Consider the following 25395-nt stretch of genomic DNA (forward strand, 5'->3'; position numbering starts at 1 on the left):
GTTCAGCTTGTCTATATGTAATGCAATGATACTCCTATAAGGATGGGAGCAAAATTATGTATTTTAGTGTTATATAATTGAAGACAAAACCCCGACACAGTACATAATGGTATAAGAAAACTGATCCAAAACAGCAAAGGGGAAAGTAGCAAGTTCCCAATATGGACCAAAATTTACACATAAACATACCAAAAACTGAATAATTTGGATTGCAATCCTTCCTATTTTCCCTTAAAGACTTGACAGCGCAAGCGCGAGAGTCATTCGGTTCAAGTCTGGATCTCTCGAGTCAAGGGTGGCAACAGCGTCAGTGCCTCACTTCCCTGCATAAGTGCTGGAGGGAGAAAAACCCAACCACCAAGAATACGACAGTTTCCAAATTGCACAAAATGTTTATTGTTAGTCTAGTACATTCAATATCATATTGACTAGAATACAGTAATTCAAAATATTTTTGGCGAATTGAAATTTTTTAAAAACCATTTCAAACACTCCAAAAAGCAATGCCATGAAAAATTAACTTAAAATTAAAACAAACATATTCAAGCAAGAGTTCCGCTTCTGACTACAGAAAATTTTTACATGTATTTTAGTGGTTTTAACAGTACTGCATTTAAACAAAATATATGAACTCACAAAAAGTGGAAAATAGTAAAATAGACACAATGTTAAAAAACCGAGGCATCCAGATGTGTGAGACTGTTGTACTAGGAATTACCTGCCCAGTTGTTCCACTCCTCCGGGGCAGTGAACTACTCTGCTGTAGTGGTGCCGCTTCTCCAACCACCCGCTAACACCCTACAGCAATTCTTCTTCAATGCCTTGAATTGAAAGTTTGTCCCTCTTGTAAATTCCGTATACAAATGTATGTAATTCTAAAATATGCAACCCACTGGCAAATCTAGGTGCGATATTAAACGGTACCTTGAAAAACTTCCCTATCCTGCTACTTATTGTCTGCAGACAGGCAATATCCAGAACAAAATCTGAAAAAGGCAACACGTTTTGGTTTTCTTTTTAAATACTGACATGAAAAACTGAGTAAATTAGAAAAAGGATAAAGTCAATCTTAATATAAGACATTCATTATATAGTGGGACAGGATGCAATTATTGGGCAAACAGTATTACAATGACTCTTCTACATCTGGTCATTTAATGCACGTGTTCTACAATCATGACTTGCAACCACACTGGGTTTTCCTGTACAGAAAGACAGCAACACAATTAAAGACCAGTTTTACTCTGTGTTAATTCCCAGAAGGACAAGTGACACCAGCTCAAGTTCTGCAAGCACTCCTCCCCGAAAGGCTGCGCTTGTGAAGAACCACAACCATGAATTCAAAGTGGTCAGCAATTGCTCTGCGCCCACAGCTCTGACCAGGGTCTCCCAGCAGAATGACCCCAATGAGAGCTGGTGGGAACAGGTTCTGTTGACGAATTTAAATCCCTTTGAAAATCCAAGCTTTAATATTACAGCACCGATATGTGTGTACACATTTTGGAGAAATGACCGACTCTCTGGTTTGGACAGGGGGATATTAGCTGTCCACCTTCCTTACCACCGCCAGCCCTTGGTAAGCCAGCTTTCACCCAAACCGCTGCCTGCCTGCGCAGCACGGAGTAGAATTGGGAATCTTAAGGAGAAAAATCACATCGACTATTTCTTTTAAAGCACTTCATTTCCATCACGGATAAAGCCAAATTAAGGTGCTGTTTAAGTGGTAGTTTATATGCGCAGAATACTATCATGTTAAAACTCAGCAGAATCACATTTCGATCTTAGTTTGTAGAAGTGGTTATTACAATTACACCTGTAATAGAACCTTTGGAAGAGGTACAATGTTTGCTTATCAGTACAGTATGTGGAATGTAACCATTTCTTGCAAGACTTTGCAACATGAGTAACTGCATAGATGACAGTTGTGTGTTTTCAGTTCAACAAATGTACTTTTAAAGTTTACAAAAAACACAAAAAGTTTCTATAAAAGTCACATTATACCAAGATAATGGGTGGTAAAAGTAGACTATTTGTCTGTGATTCATGTTTACTAAGTGACTAGCGGAAAGGTGGTAGAAACCAATTTCAAATCAAGAGTTACATTTTCGCTATTGCACTGACTTCACCATTTGAATCACTAATTTAGAAAAATTCACGTAGTTAAAAATTGTAAAATTAAACTAGAATACAAAATTTATTTGTAAACATCAGGTAGCCAGTTCTACTAACATGGAATGGACTCTTGGTACTGCAGTACAGTATCTTGGTTACTTACAGCACTTGCCAGATGACGGGCAATTCAGGACACAGACATCAGTTCACAGTAATTGTGTTCAGAGAACTACCAAAGTCAGTGCAGTTTTTCTGTGCAATTTTCCAATTTCCCCGAATTCCTTAAGTCAAATAATACTGTTACAGAGGCCAAGCGCAGATTATTTTTTTTTTATATATCTATCACAAGTGACGAATTATGTCTGCAGGACTTCTGTAAAGGTACTTCCAAATGGCGTAGTAATGAACAGCAGCTGCTGTGGCCACAAATATGTGCCAGATGGCATGGGCAAAGGGAATGACTCCATCGCTCTTGAAGAACACCACACCCAGGCAATATATCAAGCCTCCCCAGGCAACCTCCTGAAGTCCATCGGTGTTGCTCTGTTGATTAACAAGGAAAGGTCAGAGGTAGGGTGCAAAGGAGAAGCAGGGTATTTTATGTACAAAATACAAAGTGCTTTCTCCCCAAGAAAAGAAAGCTGGCTGTCAACTCAGAACATCCGGGATGTGACAGTAGACAAGTGAGAAAACCAGTATATTCGTATTACACTTTGTGAAATACATAATATATTTATATAATATGTCTCAATAGCACTATAAAAGTAACAGTGGGGTAGCTCAAGAATTAAGACAACTGTGATGTTTTGCTTCATGCTCATGAGCAGAGCGGACAAACATGGAGAAAAAGAAAACCACATTACTGCACCTAAGTGTGAGTTTAATGCAACTGCGACTAGCTGGATGATGCGTCCAGCAAGGTTTTGGTATAGCACAGCGTTCATGTGGAACAGTTAAGTACTGTAACTGACAATACCTTGTAGACGTGTCAGATTTACATTAGCACCAGAGAAGGTTATTCAAAGTTATTTATTTGTAGTTACACATTTTAAATAATAGGACAAGATGGAGTAGGATGCTTTACAGAGGCACTAGGAAACCTTTAAAAAAAAAACCAAACAAAAAACAAACCAGCAACTGCTAATTGCTGAGAGATCAAGCATCCCAGAGACAGTGCATCCATCAGTTTGATACAGTTCAACTACTACTCAATTTTTCCCCTGCTTCACTGATAAAAAGAAGCCCCTAGTAAGAGGCAAAATCTTCAAGCTTTGTTACCCATAAGTAATTTTCAAAGGGACAAGAATCAATTTACTTCCCCCATCTTGGTCCAACCACAGAATCAGTTGATTAGGTTTTCCAGAAAGCTCTTACATACACCAAGAAAAAAGGACATGTTATCAGAAGTCCATTCCACCTTCTTAAATAAAAGCTTCTTTCCCAATTTGTAAGTGGTAAGTGGGCATTAAGTAAGTTTATAAATAGTAAAATCTAGAAACATTCCTTGACAGGTTAAGGTACTTCACATCTTTATCATCACGTTTACTAAAATGGAAGTAATTGAATTGTTAGATCCAATATCCTTTCAGAAGTGAGGGTCTTCAGAAGTGAAGTTTGGAACCTAACTTCTTTTTTATCTAGACCCTGCGGCCCAGATTCAACAAAACAAGGTAGAATGTCATTGAATGCAAACTATAAACCCAAAATGTAACTGACTATATGTGGTTCTTCTACAGGGAACAGTTACAATTATGGTGGACTAAACTGAACATCTTTTGAGAAGAAAGAACTGCACTGGAACTTAAGCTAGTTATAAAAGGAAAGTTTGTGTGCTTGTAATGTTAATAGTCACATTCCTTACCATGGATGTCACTACCAGAGCAGGAGAAAATCCCATCGCTAAGTAGAAAAAGAGTTCAACGATCTTATACCTAAAAAGGAATGATTTTAGTCTTTTAAGGAGGTGTACAAGAGGATGAACATTTCCTTCAACAGTAAAGAAAATATTTTAAGTTTTATGTTAGCATGGGTCCATTAAACTATTCACAAAGCTTTCCATGCAGATAGATAACCAGTGTTTTATGACAAAAATAAAGCTAGTATTTATCTCTGCATTGCACAATTGCAGGCAATACCTTCTCCTCTCTGCCTAGATACATTCATTTGCATTAAGTACTAGTGAGAATAAAACATTGAGACAACTTATATTTTCTTATTTGACAAGAACCTCAGTAGCTCATCTCCAAAACAAAAAAAGTTGGATCTTGCTCCCTGAGGATAAGTAATGAAAGCAGGCTCAAGAATCCAAATCTGAAACTCAAGGACTCACATCTCAAAACAGAAACAAAAAGGTAGCAGGAGTCAATATGCATCACTATTATATAAATAATATAATGTTGCAGGATAATCTATACACATTGCTGCAGAAATTCGGGGTGTAAAAAAAGCTATCATTTCAACTGGTTTCTTACTTTACGACCTTACCTTACCTCTCTCACGCCTGCTTTAAAGTTTTAAGAGTGGATACTTCCCTCCCACCCCTTTAAGAGGGGGCAATAATATAGCCTAAAGACATGTTATGATAAGGTGAATACGATTATCTTCTGACAAGATGTAAGTTTGCATCATTCTCATTACATATTTCCACTGTTTCAAAGCTCTTATTTCAATGGGTGAAAGGCTGGATAGGAACACTCAGAGAGCAAGAAAGCCCCCACCTTTTAATTTAATTTAGTTAATTTAAATTAAATTAAACGAATTAAAGCTAAACGCAAATAATAATTCTTACTTTTCATGGTAGAGAAATACATAAATGGTTCCTCCAGCAGCCATCAGCCAGATAAACCAACGCATGTGAGACGCTAGAGGTCCAAGCTCTCGTAGATTTAACCTGGAAGTACAAAGATTTCAGGAGACAAAAGTGATGAATGAATGGACCATGCTGACACAAGAATAGTGGGGCGTGATAAAAACAAATAAATATTCACAGCTATAACTTAAGACATGAAGGGGGAGAAGACACTTAGACATTCTATACGTAGAGAGGCAGAAGGTGTGTTTGCATCGATGCGAGGGAAGCATGAACTGGGACACGTGAAATATAAATTAATTACTTTCTGCTGTTTTCTAATATTACTTTATGTTCAGCAAATCCCAGGAGATTACATTATGTTGCATTTCACAATGCAGAATGTGGTCACTTGCATTAAGAAGATACCTACAAATTTTGGAATGCCGCAATGATAAACTGTTTACATTGGAAAAAGCTTTAATACTACAGCTGCACTTGAGATTTCTTACCATGGTGCATATGATGCTGCAATAAAGACATAGATCATCATTCTGTCACACATGTGAAAGCAATGCTCCATTGTCCTAGTAAGAGAGAGAACAAGTCATCAAGGCAGATTTTGGAAAGATTTTTCTATCATCTCAGTTTCCTGACACACTTCGGAGAAAACACCATCAGCTCCATAACCTCTTAAAACCATCTGGAAGACTGTCCAGCTGGCTTCAACTTCAGGAGGTCATAAGCAAGACACATAGGAGAGGATCGTCACATCAACTCTGCTAATCCAGAAACTGTTGCTGTTCAGTGACTACTGGTTAAATCCAATTTATGGCCAAGACTTATAACAGAAGTCACAATGGGACCAAAAAAAAAAACCAAACACAAAAAGAAAATCACTTGTTAGCTTTGCTATTGCTGCCTTGCTCCCAAGAAGGCTTTCTGATACTTAGCTGTATATTTTATTATAATTCCCTTGGCAAAATCTGCGTTCTTCAAAGTGTTTGAGCATGCCACAGTCCCAAACAGCATTCTCATTTCTGCAATGGGATTATATCCGCCATGAACTCGAATTATGTTTTTCTCATGCAATTTGTGGATTAAGACCCACTACAGCCTAGAAAAACACATATTTTCTGCATGAAAAAGCATTAAAGTTTGTTTGTATATGAGCTTGGCTCACTATTTCTTCCAACAGAATCAAGGCTGGGTTTTTTTTTCCATGATTCAGTAAAAGGTACCACTGCAGCCTTCTGTAAAATCATGGTTTTGACTGAGAAACACAATGGAAAAACAGTGCAGAATGTGAAAATAAAACATCTTATATATCTTACAGTGATACCTTAAGTGGCTCTTTTTCCAAGAAACAATATGAAATACTGTGGAGACAATGAAGAGCGCGCAGAGCCCCATGCCATACATCCATGCTGTTATCTTTTCCCATCGATCATCAGAAAGCCGGTGGAGAAGGGCACTACCCACAATTGCAGGAACGATGAGGAACTAAGAAAACGAAAGGCCATTGTTAAGTCTTTACTCACTACCACCCACAGCACAGCAACAGCCGGGCAGATAACACTGCAACACACCACATGAGACCATGTGTACCACATTTGATGGCATGTTCCTGACAGGGGAGAGTTGTTCATTTAGTTGTATGTTGACACACAACCGTCAAGACTTCCACAATGTCTCAGACATCTGGGTTATACCTGTTTGTGATAAATTTCTCCTCACAGGAGAGACCAAAAAAAACTTAAATCCCAAATGAAAAAATAAGGCATTGGGAAGTATGCAGTTAAGTAGAAGATAAGAGAATTAAGGAAAGGCTTTGCAGAACTTGAGTTTTAGATATCATAAATAAATTAGCTACAAACTTGTTTTATGAATACATTCTTAATGCATAAAGATGATGTTCTTTTAATGCAGCGTATCCAAGTCTGTTTTCCTTACCACCTCCCTCTCAAGCAGCTTTAATTCAGATCTTCCAAAACAACCCCTGTAAGATCATCGTGATGGAATTAGCATGCTCTTATGATATATCTAAGAAGTGGGCCGCAGGCTCCATATACATTTGAAACTCCACTCCTTTCCAGAATAAATTACACCATGTACCTTTGTCTCATTCAGAAAAAAAACAAAGAGGGGTGGTGGGGTGGGGGAGATCACGTCCAACAAGTATTTAAAGAAAAGAGCCTGCTGTCTCAGACACTTCTACCCATCTCCTTCCACTATGAAGGCGTATCTTTGTCAGTCTTCTAAGTTAAAAACTCCACGCAAATTCCCTTCCAGCCCCTAAGGCATGTCTTAAGATGTTAATTAGTTCACTTGAATTGTAAATAAGGTTAAATTCTTCTTAGTTTGATCCGAGTCTCCCATGCTAAACAATAAAGCTAGAAACAAGTAATGTTTAAACAAATCTGCCAACTCTGCTTTGCATTACAGGTTTGATAGCTTCGAGTGCAAAGTTCTGGTCTAGCCTGCACTGCCTCTGGCCTTTATCTACTCACGGACTAGAGGAAACTGAGGCTCTGATCATGGCTACAGATGAGACGATGCAGAGTATACCGAATGAATCTGAAAAGTACTTGGTTAATCCAGTGAGTTTAAAAAAAACAAAACAGTGGCTTTGTCTTCTGGCTTTTGAGGTACATCACTGTAGCTTCATTACTATTATATCTTCTACATTCAAGCCAAAAAGCTGTAGAGCCATGGAAATGAAAAGTATGGCATTTCTATATCCGCAGCAGTTAGACCAGAGGTGAAACGCTTTCCGCGTTTTGTGATAAGAATAGGGAAGCTGACCTCATGCACTTTAAGGCCAAAAATAGTCTGCCAGTCTGGCTTCTCATTTATCACAAACCATAAATTTCCATATACATATCCTGGACAGCCCCCAGATTCAAGAAAGGTTAAAGTGTTTCACTCCTCAGGAGACCAGTCACTCCTGTTTTCCACATACGGCAAAGAGTTTAAAGTGTGGCTGAAGCCCTTGAGACAGCAAGGAACTGATGAGATGCGGCGGTTGTTTCATTTAGATTTTGCAGAAGACAGGAAGATGCTAAGCTCCAGAAATAGTTTCTTAGCTGTGTTTCTTTAACAGCTCATCATTTCATCAGTTTCCTTCCCAATTTCTGGTGCAAATTTCAGTTTTGGCTATACTTGACAGAGAACTAAAAGGTTTCAGAGAGATTACGTGTTCATGACACTTGCAGGTACAAGTAACTAGGTAAAATAGCAAATGCCTACTAATTCCCTACTGGATGTGAGCTGCTCAGACCTGGAACTCTGACTGAACCGTTTTATAGGAAGACCTCTTTGGAAACCAGATTTAGCTATTACACACAACAACTTGCCTTTGTTACACAGATATCCCAGCTTTTTACTAGCCTACTAAAATAAATATTTCCCAAGTTAAGCTATGATGCGCAATGCTCAAATGGGCCAACACATATTTTGCTGCCAATCATTTTTTCCCCAGTAATTATTGTATATAAAGTTACAGGGTTAAAACAAATAAGAAATTCTCTTATCACCTCTTTCTTTGCACCTTCAGAACAAAGAATACAGCTACAAACGAGTACATGGATGAAGAGCTGAATTAACCTCTTTTCTGCCTTGTCCTGCCTCTGAAGAACGGGGGGCGGGGAACAGCACTATACTAACATGAGAAGGATTTATTGTTTTTTCTAAGTATTCTATTTGGAAACACTTTCCCTCTGTGCCTGATATGCATCATGGGAACAGTTAGACTAAACAAGAAATGTTTTATTACTCTTTTTCTGATCAAAAATAGATAGATTAAAGACAAAATCCAGAAATTATATCCTGCTGTTCCAGCCAACTGGATAAAAGTTCTTTAGAGATTAATGCCATACCAGATAACATATGACAGAATGGACTTCATTTCATCTAACATCCATCTTACAAAAGAAATATGACACTTTAGTCAACAAAAGACAGATTTTCACATGTTCATTTGAACAAAATCTCTAGCGCAAGAATTGCATTTTAATCTTCAGAATGGAGGAGCAATCAACTGGTCCTTTAAAAGATAGTCCTTTTTCACTACAAAAAAAGAGTAGTCAAAGAATCAGAACTAATAGGATGAGTGTGATTGTGCCATATCATTTTACAGCAATGCCATAGTATTTCTAAGCTGCCATAGTATTTCTAAGTATTTCAGAGTATTTCTAAGCTGCCAACATCCCTAGTAATAAACCTAGCTACAAGTCACAAAAAGCTTTGCTTATGCATCATGCATTGTTTGCATCACGAAGCACAACGCTTCCAAATGAATATTGTCAAACTCACCAGCTTAATGTACTATGAACAACACCAGGACTGTGATGCTCCAATTTACTAATTTTAGCACTTTCATTAATACTCGCTAAATCAGAAATGGGGCTGGTAGAGAGATTTACGGAACAAGAGAGCGGACAACAATTTCACTAGGTTTTCTAGAGAAAAGCCAGAACGAAATGAGAGCATGAAGTTACAAACCCCTTTGCAATATGGAGGAAGAGAAAGGATTAAAGTGTATTTATTTACAGCTATAGGCAGGAATCTTTAAGAAGAGACTTGGGCACAGCCCCAAGTGTGATATATTTTTGGAAACCAACTACCACAACCCCTACTGTCACAAGTAACAGCCACTGCAAAGAGCCTTAAGGCATGAAGAAGAGACTGAAACAGCAAGCTGCAAACCTGATCAGGCATACTTCAGGGAAATTACACTCCCTGGTTACTAACTTACTGCAAAGTATCTGGTATCTTCCATCTGTTTGGGGTTGCTTAGGATACTGGTAGGTTGGTCAGTATTTTATCTGTATTACTTCCCTATTTCTGTAGACAATCTCTCACATAGAGAAGTTTAAAAATCTGTTAAAAATTTTGCTTTTGTATATAACATTCATGCCGAATTAAGTTATTTTCTTTGCACACAAGGCTATGCAGGTCACATAGTTCAGCAATAATGACCTTTGATGCACAAGCCAGCGTAGCAAAGCATGGTGTTATTGTTGTGATCTCATGTGCCTTTCATTGAGAGGGAAATACTAACAGGATAAAGATGGTCCCTACACTTCCTCTTTGGAAGGGAAGAGAACGGAAAGATCAACAAAGCAGCCAAAATCACATGTGACACTTAGAGGGAACCATGAAGGACTGTGTCCATCCTGCCTGCTCCAGGAGTGTAGTTCTGAAGCCAATTACAGTAATTTTCTCTTCTCAAATAAGGAGACGAGCACCGTGGAGCGGGAAGCCTACTGGCAACTTGGGTTGTGCAATGCACGGAGAGCAGAGAAACCGCTAATATCAGTCAGGTAGAATGGAGACATTTTCATCATAAGAGCCCTTCTGAAATTTTGGTGACTCCTCCTTCCATGCTCAAATGGCCTGGTAAATGCTCCAAGCCTCATTTTTGAAATATTCTTTCTTCTTTTTTCCCTGCTCTGCATAACCAAAGACTGGAATAGAAAGACTATAACTTATTTTAAGAATAGTTGCTCCTTTTAAAGCAGTTGGAAGAAGCTTTTAGAACAGTATAGAGCAAGTTGTGCCTAAATTCTAAGGTTTTAATACAACAGAGCATATCTTTTGTCTGATAAACCTCAGGTACGCTAGAAAGTTTCATGGTGAAAAAGTCACCCCCCGCCTTAGATCTAACTTACCTTACAGCTCAAATTCTTATAACTCCTGTTTCTCTCATACACTGTTTCCTTCCTGTTCTTCTAAACACAGAAAGCAGTCTTTTCTGTCTCTGTACTCAACTGCTTAGCTGCCCTTCCTGTCTCCTAGTGTCTAGAGACAAGTCAGTGCTTCATTTAAAGCTAAAAAAAAAAAAAATCAAGACATTTTAAATAGCCTTACCAGTTGGAAATTGAAGATACCTTACTATGCTACACAAAGTTACCTTTTAAGAATTGTAACAAGAAGTTACGCATGGGATTCTGTATCCCCATTTATTGCTGGGTTTTTTGTTTTGTTTTTTAAAGCAGCTGCCTAAACTGACAACTGTGTATTTTTAAGTCAAAAACCAGACAGGATACCTACTGAGGAATACAGCTGGTAGAATACAAGCTGACTACTTTCTGAATTATGAATAAAGCTTTGGCAAAAAATAATATATGGAGAAACATTGCTAAACTGTGTTTTGTAGAAATGAGATCAATGTCTAACTGAAAACTCACACTGTCATCCAGCAGCAAAGACTGAACCACTTGGCAGTCTAACATTTAGTAAAACAATCTGTAAAACAGAGGAGAAGCAAGCATCCCTCCCAGCTCTTTCTGTATAATCCACTGTGCTTTCCCGGATTAGATTCCTATTTGAAGGCTTTGAATTTTGATTCAAAGTTGTTTATTGCATAAAATTTTATTTAAGGAGTAACAATCCCTCTTTTCTTCCAAAGGATACATTAACAGTGCATATCCCCAAGTTGCTAACAGTTCATAGTAGGTTTTAGCACATAGCTTGACTGTCCAGAAAGAAATTAAGACAGCTTCACCAGGAACAGCAGCATACCAGAAAACACTGATACAACGTCTTGGCTGTAACCTACTGCTAACAGGCAGGAGTAAGACATGCCTGTTTTTCAACTAGATGAAGGCTAGAATTGCTAAGGAGTACAGCAACTTCTGCCAGATATTTTGAAATCTAACTTTTTGGCCAGAGTAAACAAGATTTGTACAAGGATTATGAGATAAACTACATATTTGCGCTAACTAACAGAATGTTGCTTCATTCTCTAGACAAATAAGCATATATTTACATAATGCTGTACATGAGACCCTTGGCTTAAAAACACATGAGCTTCAGTTAGCTTTCCTATACGTAAAACAAGGTGATTTTGTTTTTACCAGCAACACAGAGCTGTATGTTGGTTATTTATAAAATATACACAAAGGCTCCTTAAGAACAGAGCTCCTTCTAGAGCTGAAGAGTCCCATGAACCACCTTGCGCATTCGTATCTGTAGCTCACTCAGACACTGGAGATAAGAGACTGAGGACAAGTCAAACATACTTCAGATGTTTGGAGTTAAACAAGGGATTGAGAAGGAGCACAAGCTGCTTTTATAAAAGGGCAAATGCTATCTTAAAAAGCAAACAAACACATTTTTAAGTCCTTTTCAAAGTGCCAGACAGCAAATTAAACTTCCCAATTACAAAAAAGAAAAAAAAAAAAGGACTGCTTTCCTTATTTTGTATATATTGTACATTCAAATCTAGTATGGGTCCTGACATTATGAAAACAAGGACAGACTAGGATTTTTAGTAAGGCTGTCAGCATTATTAGTGCCTCTTTCAAAATAGGAAATTTTTTTAAGAATCAATTAATAGATATTAAGTATCAGAACTAAGCCACTCCAGCTCTTCCAGCTAATATCCACGTGATAGTCTTAAGAAGCCTTCCACTTCTAACATGAATAAATCTTTCTTATACTTGCAGTACACAATTTGCACAATACTATGTCAGCACAACACTGGGAAATCTGCCTTGCAAGACTAACTAGTACAGGCTTATATTCACTTTACCGTAGCCATCCTTTGTCTGAGACAGAAGAAAAACATCTAGTTAAAGACATGTAACTTACTTTGGTGAAAAGGAATCTTATGAAGCATCTGGAGCTCCTAGAGATTCAGAACAAGGACTAGTGATTACCAGCCATCTAATTAACATTACGTTTTCTGGACTGTTATAGCTGAAGCTTATATAACAAAACCAAAGAGGTTGTAAATACAAATATACTCGGGCAAAGGTAAGCATTCAGCTATCCAAACCCACAAAAATTTACCAAAACATCTGGTTTAAAAAAAAAAAAAAAAAAAAGTGTACTTACTGCATGTGTGTAACAGTTAGCAGCATGTTCATAGCAAGTGGGTTTGTAGCGGCTGTTTGCTGGAGCTGGGTGGTTCATGAACCTGTTGAAAAATTAAGAGGTATTTTTAGGAAAGTTAATAAACCATTGCTTTAGAGTGTCACAAAGGAATATCTCCAAGCTAGTAATGTTAAAAATTTTAAGTACAGACATGTTAAAAGTAACTTATTTGAATTGTAAGTTCTCTTAAAAGAAACATCTGGTAAATAAATTTCTGTGACTGCATGTCACAGCGGATGGTTACCGCTGTGGTAACAAGCGGTATCTTGGTTATCAAGACTTTGCATACGGAAGTCAGACCCCTCTTTTCCAACAGCTTAGTCAGATGCAGAATGACCTATTTCCTATTTAAATTATGTAATATGGACTCAAATTACTCTTGAAATATGGACTTCATTATAGCTGCCAAGGGTTACTCTTCTTCTAAGAAATTCTTGAAGCCACTATTCTAGTTCTGTAACACCTCAGAACAAAACAACTTGAACACTGACTTTTCAATTCCTACAGCAAGCAATATTTCTGTTTGGAGCATTGGATGGCTCGATTTTTCTTTGAGGCTAATCCTATCTTCTGTCTGTAACTAAGATCCAAGCTGCTCAGGGATGAAGGGAGACTCTAATGGTTAGGTCTGAAGAGGAAAAATGTTAAGAGGCTTACCATAGACGTTCCACCTTTTTCTCTAACAATTTTCAAACGTTACCTAACAAACAATCAATCACACCGAAAGCAGTCTGTGCAAGCCAAATGACACATGATGAAACTTGAGAAAGTTTTGGAAGAACTTGCCAAGACAAACATTGCATTTAACTGTTTCAAAAAAACCCCACACACTCAAGTTGTTTCTGTGTAACTACATAATTTAAATTGGTGTATGAAAGCCCCTAAGAGACAGCACACATCTATATGCAACCAGTTAAATCAAAGTTATGCGCTACTCCAGCTACAGTACCATGCATGTTATCCCAGCACAGCCTACTATCACACAAAAGTGATTCTCTTTCACTAATAAATTCCAGTTTACTCCAGACTATTATAAAACTATGCATTGACAATTAGTCAGGTATCCAACAAGCCAGGAACAGCTTCACAACAAATACGGAACACGTCTGCGTGTTCAGAACCGAGAGCAGCTTTGTTAGCTAGATTTATATAAAGAGCTTGTTAGACAAACTTTGGTCCTCCCCCATGTCCCTCCTGGTTTAAGGCAAAACCAGTCCTATTTTTATGACAGCCACAAAATACTGGCAGATCTCAAACCAAAGAAAAACAAACAAACAACAAAAAAAACCCCAACCAGATCATTATAGTTTGAGTAAGTAGTTGCAGATTTCTGGGATAAAAGACACCTGGTTTTCTTGACTGATTTAAGACGTGATTTTTAAACCATTTTTTTCTAAACTGATATACAAAAATTTACCAGCATTGATAAAATAAAATAACACTGTCTCATGATCTCTCTTCCAATTGTGGCAATTTCAAAAAACAGTTTAAACTGTTACTAATACAAAGGGTAAGAAAAACGTGAATTTCATTCATGGGCACCAAGTATAAATGGTTGTTAGCAAATGAATAATTCCCTGGGAGTTAATTTATTACTAAAAAAATGGCAATTCTTTCATCAGTGACAAATGACACCTTGCTCTCACCTCCAATAGGATAATGACATTGAAGTCATATACACGGCTGCACAGAACATTTGGAAAATGGTTTTGTTGCCCAGTGCGTACAGGTCTTCAACAGCTGCTGAAGACCATCTCAGCATCCTCTAAAGATGGAACATTCAGTTCACTCAGTTCTGCTTCCAAGTTAGGAAAATATTTAAGAATAAAAGCATCTGTTGGCTCAGTTGCGTGACCAGGATTAGACTGCCCTTGCCCAACTCCATAAATTCAAGGTTTCATAGGAAACCTTTCACTGATTACATCTAGAATATTATTACCTTTCTTCAAAGGCTATGGTAGTACCTTGGAATTCTCACAAGAAGTAAAAACTAAAAAAAACCCCCCAAAACTAAGGAACCAAACGTTTATCCTCAGTATTAGCTTTATGATTTCTGTTGTTCCAAATTTCTATATAAGATATTATTATCATCTAAAAACCTATAACTACCTGAAGGTAGTCTGCTAATATGACCTTCTATTATCCACTAGAGGATTACTTTTAGACTTTTTCATTTTCATTTACATTTATTTAATAGAAAGAATACTGGATCTTTCTAAAGCAGTCACAACAGAGCCTGGGCTAATGTTAGATTTTAGACAGAATTATGAACAAACACTTCAGAAAACTCCGTTTATTATTAGAACATTTTATTCTCACTAATTTAAAGACAGTTTTATTTGCAGTAAAACAAAACAAAGACATTAACAAAGCTATCCTTTCTCTGTTATCTACACAAAGGGTTAGGTTATTTCCCCTTTGTTTGTGCCAGCACAGGAATGATGCAAATATTCGTTCATCTGTGTGGTAATTTTAGGCTGGCAAAACAGACAAGCATCAGGTTTCAGAAGATTTCACACTTAAAAAAAATAACATTTGAAATGTTTTGTAACTATATACTTCAATTCTGATTATTTAACTTAACAAACAAAACCAGTTAGTAACACGGCTGTTGAACAGAAAGCTTTACTGGACTCCCACAACAGCTGAAACTCACTTTTCTTTCACCAGAAAGAGTTCTAGCCGAACACCACCACTAGCAATACTTCCCCCATCCCCTTCACCTACGTGTTTATACTAATAACACCAGAGCACCACCAGTGCGTTTTGGCAAAAGAAGAATTAGACTTTACCTTAAAGAAAAGGATCTCACAACACCCCAGTACCTAACAGTGCTGTCCATTTGACATACCTGCACCTCTCCTTTCTGAAAGGTACCGACCGCAACAGGCTGCAAGACCCAGGCAGCAAATGCTGGAGAACATTTGCTCAGGTCACCACTCACAGACAACGCTATCAGTAAAGCAAACCTCCAGTTATTTCCCTATGCCTTTTTATAATACTATTTATAAACGTTATCAGGAACAATTTTAGAGGAAGGATAATTTTAAAAGTGGTTGAATAGGGCAGTAATTGCAGCCAATCCTTCTCCTGAATTTGTTCCATTTCCAGTTTGAGAGTTTGTGTTTAACAGCTTAAGAAACAGGCCTGAAGTTTGAAAATAGTTCCTTTGGGATACTACACTGAAGTACTCATCAAGACCAGGAAAAATTATTTTGACACATACAAAAGTCAGTCATATACTCCTGTACTTATCTATATGTATGATATTGCAATATGAAGCCATAAGAATTTAATTGCAGATTTATTCGCAGTCTAGAGGCAAAACTGTTCTGTTCTTTCTTAAAGATAAATAAATAAATAAACCCCACACCACCAACAACGGATGCTTTTTGTTTTCTGCCACATGAATACTGCAACACAGGGACATTGTTTTTCCTCCTATCTACAGGTCAAGTTTGCCTCTTCTGAAAAAAGATAATTGTGAGGAATACAATCTCACCTTTCTAAAAGCAGAAACTCGATATACAGCACTCATACTGTTTACTCCTAAATAAAAGCTCTCTCTAACACAACCATTAAGGTTACTATCAAATGCAGGACAGTCTGATAAGATCCCACTGAACTGGACTACGATTTACAGGAAACATCTTTAAGTGAAGTCTAACAAATCTCTAATGTGTTCTTTAATAGACGCTCTAGTGAAACCAGAGTAATTTAATCAGGGGATATGCAGCATTATCTCACAGGAACACATAAATTGTCAGTATCTTTTAGGATACTGACAATCCAAGATCTCCAATATAAAATATTCAATATTTTGAATTGTGAGATTTCTGAAATTAACAGACTAAGTAGTACTTGCTGCCAGCCATGAGAGCAGAATGCTTTTGGACTGAACTGAGGTACAAGTTCATTTTCACAATTTAAATGCATTCTTAAAGCTCAAGATCTACTCAAGGCCAAGGAATTCCAAGCTTCATCATTTCTACTCGAGGTCAAGGAAGTCCAAGCTTCATAATTTCACAGCATGCAAACAACTTTCTTTGATGAGCACGCTCCCAGTATAAGTGGAAAGGGGGTACGGAGAAAGACCTATGACAATTTAAAATGAGAGAAGAAACTCACACCCCTCCCTTTACATCACTTAAACTGTGATTTTGAAACACTTCAAATATTTAAAATGTTAAACATATGGACTGATCCATTCTTCGTGAGAGAACCCCAATCTCAAGTTCCTATTCATTTCCAAAGAGTAATCCTGTACGTTTCATAGTGATTCCAGAATTAAGAGAACATTGCATTCAGGAGAGAAAGCAGGAGGAAAATCCAAGAGTTCTTCATGCTTTGTCTTTGCATGCAAACCCAGCTTAGAAAAATAAATGATAAAATCCCAAATCTATAGCATATATCTGTATGGCACTTGGCTGGTATCACAAGTTTATACCCCAAACTGCAGAAGAGAAGAGTGCTTTTCAAATCTCACCTTATTCTTGATTCCCATCTGCTGAATGAATTATTCTTTTAAGCATGAAGTAAAATGTCAGTAAAACCAGCAAGCACTGATAATAGCCTCAAAGATCTGGATTTTTTAGTCTTTTCAGGAAGTACATTTCCTTTATTCAGCTCAAAAGGCCTCAAACTTCCTTTTACCAGCTTAAAAGCACATTACCCCTTTTTGTGTCTTTTTTTTTCTTGTGCTTTCCAGCAGCAGGAGAGGCCATTTAGACCTAATAAGCCACAAATAACAGCATATGAGAAACGGCAACAAGGTGGGGATAACTCCACAAAAACAGCAGTAGCGTACATTAAATGGGGTGACATATTTAGATACTGAAACAATTTTTATGTTATCTAGTCTCTTTGTTTTTGAGAGGAAAACCAAAACAAAAATCATAAGCAAGTCAAAATAGATCAGCACTACATTTTCATGATGACCATTTAGGTAAGATTTTGAAAAGAAACAAATAGGTTTATAAAAAACTTGCTTCCTTTGACCAAACTGGCAGGTATTTCCTCTTTATGAATTCAGCCCATTCAGTTAAAAATAGAGCCATATTCCCCTGAACTAGGCATCTTCCTTCCTGGATTAGAAAATACCTAATTGTGGTTTGTAACTGTTCACATAATCTTTACTATCGCTGAACAACTGAGTCACAGAAATGATTCAGGTCAGTAGAAAAGCAGGCCACTTATTTGGAAGTATTGGTGAAATGACATGCTGCGTAAAGGTTCGTGTACTTACAGCACGATACTAAAGAAAAAATGAAGTCTGCAACGCTCTGAGAATCCATTAACAATTGTGGCACCATACATAGATTAGTCACGGAAAACAGTGTCTGCGCATCCCACTGACCTCCCAAAAGACTCCTCAACCTTCTATCAAATATGAAAGGCAGAACTTTAAGTGCAGAGCAGGGAGCGGAGAGAAGTCACATCAGGTGCTGCAGCACATCTGAGCTCAGGGGCAGGGTCCCAGCCAGCCTGCCAGCCTAGGCGTGGGCTGGTACAGAAACCAGGTCTGACCACATTCGTATTTTTCTCTCACTTCTCTTTCAATTTTACGTCCCTTTTAATAATTAGGTTTTGGTTTCTTGAGGAAGTTGGTGAAAGGAGAGAGGGCAGCCCTGCAGCGGCATACCTGCTGAGGGAAGCCATGGCAGGCACTGGTCTTACCTGGGAGATGGACTGTCCCTCAACACTTACTGGCCTTGCATCTGGACTTAGAGCAATCAAGTACCTAAAGCCTACATATGGACGCGTTTACCCAAGAACCTCAACCGCGCTGTTACCAGCCGACCCCCCGGGCACACGAGCACCATCTTCAGCCCCGGGAGACCCGACCAGGGCGCGCCCGGCTCTGCTGAGGGCACCGAGGGGAGCCGGGGCAGCGGGCGCTGCCTCCCCCGGCCCGGCGCGGCTCCGCAGCCACAGGTCGGGGCTGTGACACACGGCCGGATGCGCGAACCTTCACCCATTTAACGGAGGGAAGAAAGGAAAATAAATAGAGATAGACGTGCAGAGCCCCCCCGCCCCTTCCTCACACGCCGGCGGGACAGCTCTGCTCTCCTCGCCCGGCACCGGCGATGCCGCGGGCCCCGGGGGTGGCGACCGGCACCTCAGCAGCGGGGACAGGCGAAATGGGGCGTGGGGACGAGGAAATCCGCGGTACACCCGCCCCAGGCCCAGCCCTCACACGACCCCGGGCTCTGCCGCGGCCGCCCAGGGCCCCCAGCCCCAGCGCGCTCGCCCGGCCGTGAGGGGAGCGCGGGGGCGGCCGGAGGGAACGGGGCGGCGCGGCTCCGCTCCGCCACCAAGGAAGGGGGGCATTCCCCGCCGGGGGAGGGGGCGACCTCACCTCCTGAACCTCTCCTGGAGCCGCCGCATGGGTCCGGGCCGCCCGCCCCGGCCGGGGGACGGGCGGGTGGTCGGGACGGGAGGCTGCGGGCGGCTCCTGAGGCGGCGAGGGCCGGAGTCCGGGCCCTCATTGGCGTGCGAGCCGCCGCGGCGCGCAGCGACGGCCGGTGCCGTCCGTCGGTGAGGCGCGGGAGCCGGGCGGGCGGCAGCGGGCAGCCGCTTTAACCGGCCTCTCGGCTCCTCTCAGCCCGCCCGGCCCGCGCTTCCCCCCGCCCCTGCCCGCCCACCGCGGCCGGGCCCGGCGCGGCCCGCCCCCGCCGCCGCAATGGCGGGAGGACGCGGGGCGGGCGGCGGCCTGGCGCGGGGGACCCTCCCCCCGGCGAGGGGAGGCCGGTGTCGGAGGCCGCCCCGCCGCCGTGGCCGCCTCCCCATCGGCAGATGGGGGCTCGGACTGGAACCGGGAACCGCGGCCTGGCGGCGGGGTCGCGCCGAGGGTGGCCTGGGCTGAGGCGGGTTTCCAGGCTCGGCCTGGAAAACAACAACAACAACAACAACGTGAAGGACCGGAGCCGCAGTGGCGATGTCAGGGGCCGAGGGCTCCCCCAGGGCCCGGGGCTGCAGCTCATCCCCTGCCGCCCTGCGAGGGGCGGATGCGGTTCAGCAGCACCGGGCGACGGGAGACGGTGGTTGAATTGCCATTGTTTCAACCCATTCACCCAAATGAGCAGGTTATATGAGGACTTGGCCATTTCAACATGCCTAATTTTTAAATTCTAGAAGCTGAAAGAGCCCTTCCACAGGGAATATGGCATAGGCTGACCGAGGCCCTGGCCCTGCCCAGCAGAATGCTCCTCGGTGAAGCTGTGGCTCTGCTGTCGCATAGACCCGCGCGTGGAATAATTTCCTCTGCTCTAAATCAAGGTTATGGTGGCTGGACTGCTTGTGATAACCCAGCTAGCCATCTTCCTAGTGCCCCCAGCTGTAAACCGTAATAATCTTATCTACTCAAACCAAACTTTTCCAAGCAAGGGTTATTTTATGAAGTGGAGACTACGTCAAGCATGTTCTTGTAAGATGAATGGGGTGTTGCCTTCTATAGTACAAATCAAGGCATGAATTAGGAGAATATTAAGGTCTATTCAAGCTGTCTCCTAATCTAAGATCTTGTTTACAATGGTATTTTGAATGGTTCCATCCCTCAACAAAAGTTATTAGTATAGGCACACCAAAGCAAACCACCGGTTTAGACAAATAAACTATATCCGGCATCAACATCTTTTATGGTAGGACTGAGACAGATGGGATCTGCTCACAGCTGCTGCTGTGGTTTGTAAGTCACCTCCCCAGCCGAGTGTGTCACCTCTGCCAGGTAACCACCTCCACCACAGGCAGCAGAAGGAAGTGTGAGCATCGTGACTTGGCTGGCTGTCAGGCTAAATCTGACTTTTCATGGCCCTCAGTCCCTTTTACTAAGTCTTCATCCATGCCAGCAATGAGCAAACAATTAGGTGGCAGCAGCTTTGTAAACTGCCACAGCAAGACTTGCCCCCAGGTTTCTCTGGTTTCAGGAGGGAATGATTTTTTCTGGTACAAATTGCAGATTTTGGTCTCCACCAGGATGCAGGGATGTCTGGGCCTGGGCCAGGAGACCACTGCAGACAGCCAGTTGCTCAGCTTTGCTCAAAGGGGAGGGTAGAGCTTCTTGCTGGAAAGGAGAGCTCCTGAAATGCTGAGCCAAGCTAGTTCCCTGAGAAATGCTTCCATTAATCTCAGTGAGGTATCACTGTTACTAAGTTGGTACAATCTGTCATCTGATTTAACAGTGTCACTGCTAATAAAGTTTCATATTGCTTATGTTATCTGTTAATGCAAAAGGAGCAAAATTTGAGGACACTGCTGAAGAACCCAGCCACACACGTGTGGCTGCGTTTGAACATCTGAAGCTTCAGTAGTATCCCAAAAGCATGGTTTTATTTTGAGGTAGAACTTGTGGTGGCACAGCTACCTTCCTGCTCAATACCGCACCCCCATCCTCTGTAACAGCCCCAATAATTCACTCTTTCAGGCTGTAAAAATGTTCAGGAACGTGTGACATTATGGACACCATGACGGGAAGGCTGGCTGCTTTGTGGTTCTGGTGAGAAACTGGGCTGTAAAATGAACCTGCTGAGCCCTCCAAAGGTGCACACAGAGGCATTGCATTTTGTCTCCAACTTCTCTCACTCCCTCTGCTCCTCTTTGACTCTTTCTTCTGTCTCTTCTGATCTAGTCTCTACTGGCAAATGTGTCACAGAGAGTTTTTCTCCTCACAGTTTTCAAAACCTGTTTTCCCCGCTTTGTTCTGTGGTCACAGATCTCACAAATTGTGAGATCTTTAAAACAACAATGGGTGTAGCTTCCTGTTGCTGGAGCATCAAAGACTTACAGCTTCAAGACAGAGTTAAAAAAAATAAATCACTGTTTCAAATTTGTTTATTTTGAATGAAAACACGAACATTCAAATCATGAAGCTTGACCGAGTGGAGCCAGGTTAAGAAGACCACCAACCATCATGACAGCAGTGATGACACTGGAGGATTTTGAACTGAATGTCTGTGTCTCTTAAGGAGACCACTAAATTGCTCAGCGTGGATATTGTTGAAGTGCTCCTGACCAATAACCCGCTTTTAGTACCAGTGACTCCTGTTGAACTCATCTCTGTAATTGCTTTTTATGATCTAATGAATCAGAGTGCCTTAAATTACTCATTTAAACTCCTTATTATGGACCAAGTAACCATTACATCCAAATTCTAAAAATTGGCATTAAGCATACAAAATTAAGGAAGAAAAACCTTATTAGTTGGATTACTCTTATTTACAAAGTATGAAGGAAAAATACCTTCAAATACCCAATGTCCATTTGATGAAAAAAAAACATTCTTATGACTAGAAATATGTCATGGTGAGCTCAGCCAGAAATGTATTTTAATAGATGAGTCAGGGTTACAAGAAGATGGAAGAACATTCCTTACTGAACGCATCCCTGCTGTGGGGCTCTATCGCATAGTGCATTTGGAAGAAGGAGCAATGTATTGAAAATGAACAGCCAAGGGCTCATTAATAAGAAATTTAACCTATTATTTTTTCATTGGGCAAAGAGAATTTAGTTCTGATCAGGGCTGTGAGGTACTTGTAAAATGGATTGTCCAAAATGAACTAGGCAATCTCGGTTTGATCCTTAATAGACACCCATTTGACACCTAATGGAAGGTGTTTGCATAGCAAATCTGTTACTAATTGCAATTCTTGACAGTCTCCGCAGTGAAGTCAATGAGTACATGAGCTATGTGGTTTGCCCTTATTATTTCTAGGTCAAATTTTACCCATGCAGAATCTCCCATTGGTCCTTCACAGGCACTATCTACTTGTCTAGCGACGGAGGAGTTTGTACTCCTGGGCTATTTATGAGCATTAAGTTGACGCACGCAGACGTACATAATTTCTGAACCAGCCATAAAATGGTTTCATAGGATTATGCAAACAGGGACATAAAAGCGGGGTCTCTAGTTTTCACTGCATCGCAAAATTGTCTTGGGTCCTGCACATCTATCAAACAAATAGGCAGGACTTGACAAAAGCTTCCTTTTCCCCACCCAAGATGAAAATTTAAGTGCTGCAAGAGATGTCAGAAGTGAATGAAATTCTATCAGGAGGGTATATTAATAAAACTAAACAGCTCACACAAAAGCTGAGTTTCTTCTAGCCATTTGGCACAGACAAGTTCTCATTATAAGCCCGCAAAATAACTAGTCTCCCGATTTGTTAGATAAGAGAGAAGTAAACATGCGTAAGCAGCTCCATGGTTGCCAAAACGGATGTATCGGTGACAAGACATTGCTCATGTTCCCAGGTACTTACTTTTTGGAGTTGCCAGTGGCGACAAGCCGACTTTGGAGGCAGCCAGGCAGCACGCTGTGGCTCAGGAAGCTCTTGGCCAAGTTAATGCAGCAGGGAGGCGAGCTGAGAGCACGGCCTTAATGAGGCAGGGGAAACAAGTCTGACAGGTGAGACTCCTCTCCACTCCCAGTCTACACGGGAGAATAAATCAAGCATTTCTGGTAAATAAGGGTAGGGAAAAAATACCCTTCTGTCTTCTTTTGACTTTGTAACAAACGAATTATGAAGATCTAGCCTTCCTCTCGTAGGGGCGCATATGATAAAGGAGGAAGGTGATGGTTTTGCTAAGGTTTGATTTAGAAGCTTTAGAGGTAAAGCTCTTTCACTTCCTTATATTTAGAGAGAAAATTCTGAAGAAGGCACGGTTGTAACCAAGTGACTGCTTCATACGTGTGTGTGACTATGGTAGAAATGCATTATAAAAAAGATCTTGTCTGTTATGTCTTGTTATATAAACCATAACTTATTGATACAATTTTTGAAGGACATTCTCTTTTTTCTTTGAATTTCTAATACAGAAATCAGTTTTGCAGTAATGAGGACTGTAAGACCAGGACAGCAATAGGTCTCAGGTGAGCCCAGGAGGAAGATCAAGTGCGAGCTGTGGGGTGCTCTGGAGCACTGGGGGAAAGCTTGAGGTTCTGCTTCCTCTTAGCGTGTCCTCAAACACGTCTCTGCAGTACAGATCAAGTCAGCAAATCAACCCAGAGCCCTTCAGAGAAGGGCTTGGGCTCTCTTGGCGTGTCCGAGGACACATGGCAGCAGAGGTACCCTGTGAAAAGTTATGCTCTGGGTCTGAACCAGGACCAGGGTCCTGCAGGCAGCATGCGTGTAGCTCTTTTTTTCTTTTTTTTTTTTTTTAAACTGACCCAGATTTCTGCTTTATCTAACAGTCTTTTCTGAGTATAACGTGAAGGAGAAGCATCTCTTACGGAAATGCATGTCAACGGTCTTGTGAAATGAGCTCGTCTCCCTCCCTCAGCCTTCCCCCAATCTAATTAATAAGGTCATTCCACTGAAGGCAGGCTTATAAATAGCTTTCCAAACACTAATGGAATTAGTTCTGGCCTGGACAACTTTTCCAGGGTGACACAGGTACCTAAGAAGGGCTGGCTCCTTGGCATATACAGCCACTTGCAGTGGAAATGTTGAAACATAAACTTTTACCTGATGTTACGCTGCTCTTGCTGGCAGCAACAAACCCGAAATGGGATTACAGCATTACCTAGTCATATAATAGAGAAGATTTACTGCAAGTAAAACAAGTGATTTTAGAGGGATGTGCCTTGTATTAGATTAGATAAGGCTAGATAATGAAATCACAAATTCTGCTGAAGGTTTCTTTTTTGTCCATATTTAAAAAAAAAATGTATTTTTCCTGGCCACAAACCCACAAGCTCTTGTGGGGACAATAAACAGTTACCTTGGGGAATAATAGCAAAGGACTTCAAGTCGATAGGAATCTTTAATATGAGAGCAATTATTAGGAAATGAGTAGCGTACCTAGAAACTTTCAGAGGAGACTGATGTTTTAAAATTATTTGACTATTTAAGTCATCTGTGAACTGAGCCATTGAACCCCTTTGAATGCAATGGCTGAATTATTAACATTTTAAAATTTGGTGTGAGTTTGGAATTTTATAATAAAAATAAAACCTAAATATGTCATAGAAAATGTAAGTTCCAATTATTTAGAAAACTTAAACCAAAATGCAGAGAGAATAGATGTTGGTTGTTCACTGATTTAGGGACTTCAAATCAATGAGAGCTGAGCTCCTAAACAAGAGACAGACAAGAAATTATAATTTGATTATCTAAGTGACTAATGAAGTTTAATTGCATCTTCAGGAAAATAATGGAAAAACATTATTTCGCAGTCATTTGGTCTGGGTATCAAATAATAGTCCTGCCACATATTGCATTGCTGGTAGTAAACAAAATTACATAGATTTCAAAATGCGTATTGAGAAAGCCAAAGAAGCTCAAACTTAATATTAATCTGTATTTCCAAATGAAGGAAAATAGGAAAAGGTCTTTCATTGAAAGTTGCTAAGATCCCATGGCATACTTGATCCTAAAAGCACATCTTCTAATATACCAGTTGTTGAAACTGTTTCAAAAACATTGATAATTTTTCCTTGTTTTGATTAGCAAACTCGGGTTCATCTGGATTCATGATGTACCTCAAGTGTATTTCAATCTGCAGCATTTCCTAGTAGGATCACACTGCTTCATTTGTTACACAGAGAACTTTCTGTTGAAGCAAAAAATCAAATTCCTCATTGTTGCATGTAACGCATTCAGCCTTCTCCTTGGATG

General features: G+C 40.4%; 1 protein-coding gene across 1 annotated transcript; it reads right to left on the reverse strand.

The window, feature by feature from the left end:
* Nucleotides 1-372: 372 nt before the first annotated feature.
* Nucleotides 373-19415, reverse strand: MMD (monocyte to macrophage differentiation associated). The gene is made up of 7 exons (XM_074607570.1): nt 19140-19415; nt 12743-12824; nt 6243-6403; nt 5413-5487; nt 4901-5002; nt 3974-4043; nt 373-2655 (listed from the first exon to the last, which is right to left on the reverse strand). Exons 1-7 carry the CDS (start codon nt 19166-19168, stop codon nt 2455-2457), a joined length of 720 nt encoding a protein of 239 aa, XP_074463671.1. The 5' UTR covers nt 19169-19415; the 3' UTR covers nt 373-2454.
* Nucleotides 19416-25395: the final 5980 nt, after the last annotated feature.

The sequence above is a fragment of the Larus michahellis genome, chromosome 14 (assembly GCF_964199755.1).
Source record: "Larus michahellis chromosome 14, bLarMic1.1, whole genome shotgun sequence".
NCBI lineage: Eukaryota > Metazoa > Chordata > Aves > Charadriiformes > Laridae > Larus > Larus michahellis.

Coding starts and splice junctions, on each gene's coding strand:
- MMD (XM_074607570.1), bottom strand. CDS start 19,168: ATGCGGCGGCTCCAGGAGAGGTTCAGGAG. Junction 6,404..12,742: donor CTAACTGTTACACACATGCA/GTAAGTACACTT, acceptor TCGTTTTCTTAG/TTCCTCATCGTTCCTGCAAT. Junction 4,044..4,900: donor GTATTTCTCTACCATGAAAA/GTAAGAATTATT, acceptor ATTCCTTTTTAG/GTATAAGATCGTTGAACTCT.